The following is a 1,300-nucleotide window of genomic DNA, read 5'->3' as shown; positions in this document are numbered from 1 at the left end:
ATTAAATACATGTATAGGTAATTAAATACGTGTATAGGTAATTAAATACGTGTATAGGTAAATATATACGTGTATAGGTAATTAAATACATGTATAGGTAATTAAATACAAGGTAATTAAATACGTGTATAGGTAATTAAATACATGTGTAGGTAATTAAATACATGTATAGGTAATTAAACACGTGTATAGGTAATTAAATACATGTATAGGTAATTAAATACATGTATAGGTAATTAAATACATGTATAGGTAATTAAATACGTGTATAGGTAATTAAATACATGTGTAGGTAATTAAATACATGTATAGGTAATTAAACACGTGTATAGGTAATTAAATACATGTATAGGTAATTAAATACATNCCACCCACCACACACACACACCCCAACCCTCCCCCACCCTCGCCCACTCCCGCCCACCTACACTCACCGATACGAACTCCAGCATCTGTTGGCTGGTGAAGCCATTCGCGTCCACACACACCCTCCCACCCACACACCCCAACCCACACACACACCCCAACCACACCCCTCACCTCACCCCACCCGCACACCAACCCCTCCCCCACTCACCGATACAATCTCCAGCATCTCCTGCCGGCTGATGAAGCCATTCCCGTCTAGGTCGTACATGCTGAACGCCCAGCGCAGCTTGTCCTCGAGCTTGCCGCGTGACGTCACGCTGAGCGCCGTCAGAAACTCGCGGAAATCGATCGTGCCGTCGCCGTTGGCGTCGAACGTCCGGAACACGTGCTCGGCGAACTTGGTCGCGTCGCCGTACGGGAAAAAGTTGCCGTAGATCTTCTTGAACTCGTCGACGGACAGCTGGCCCGACGGGCAGTCCTTGAGGAAGCCCTTGTACCACTCGTGGATCTCGGCGTCAGAGAACTCGGTGTTCTCGCGCAGGTCGGCGAGCGCCTCTGGCCGCAGCTTGCTTCCGCCCTTGCCCATTACTGCGCTGCCGTGTTAGCTATATGGTTATAGCTAGCGCGGGGGGGGGGGTCGGCTGTCGTCGTTCTCGTCTCTGCGTAGCAACAAGAATCGGAGAAAAATACATGAATTGGTAATTAAATACGTGTATAGGTAATTAAATACGTGTATAGGTAATTAAATACGCGTATAGGTAGTTAAATACGTGTATAGGTAATTAAATACGTGTATAGGTAATTAAATACATGTATAGGTAATTAAATACATGTGTAGGTAATTAAATACATGTATAGGTAATTAAATACGTGTATAGGTAATTAAATACATGTATAGGTAATTAAATACGTGTATAGGTAATTAAACACG

The 1,300-nt window shown here is 43.9% G+C and overlaps 1 protein-coding gene across 1 annotated transcript in view; it reads right to left on the bottom strand.

The window, feature by feature from the left end:
* Window positions 1-1,000, bottom strand: part of LOC106818320 (neurocalcin homolog) — a 3,159-nt gene extending 2,159 nt beyond the window's left edge. The window contains exon 1 of the mRNA XM_014823039.1: window positions 578-1,000. Within this exon, the coding sequence (XP_014678525.1) occupies window positions 578-955 (378 nt within the window). The 5' untranslated portion in view covers window positions 956-1,000. The remainder of the gene's footprint in view (window positions 1-577) is intronic.
* Between the last annotated feature and the right edge of the window lie 300 nt (window positions 1,001-1,300).

The sequence above is a fragment of the Priapulus caudatus genome, unplaced genomic scaffold (assembly GCF_000485595.1).
Source record: "Priapulus caudatus unplaced genomic scaffold, Priapulus_caudatus-5.0.1 Scaffold36, whole genome shotgun sequence".
NCBI classification, from domain to species: Eukaryota; Metazoa; Priapulida; class Priapulimorpha; order Priapulimorphida; family Priapulidae; genus Priapulus; species Priapulus caudatus.
Note: the sequence above shows the minus strand (reverse complement) of the source record. Positions and strands in the feature narration are given on the sequence as shown.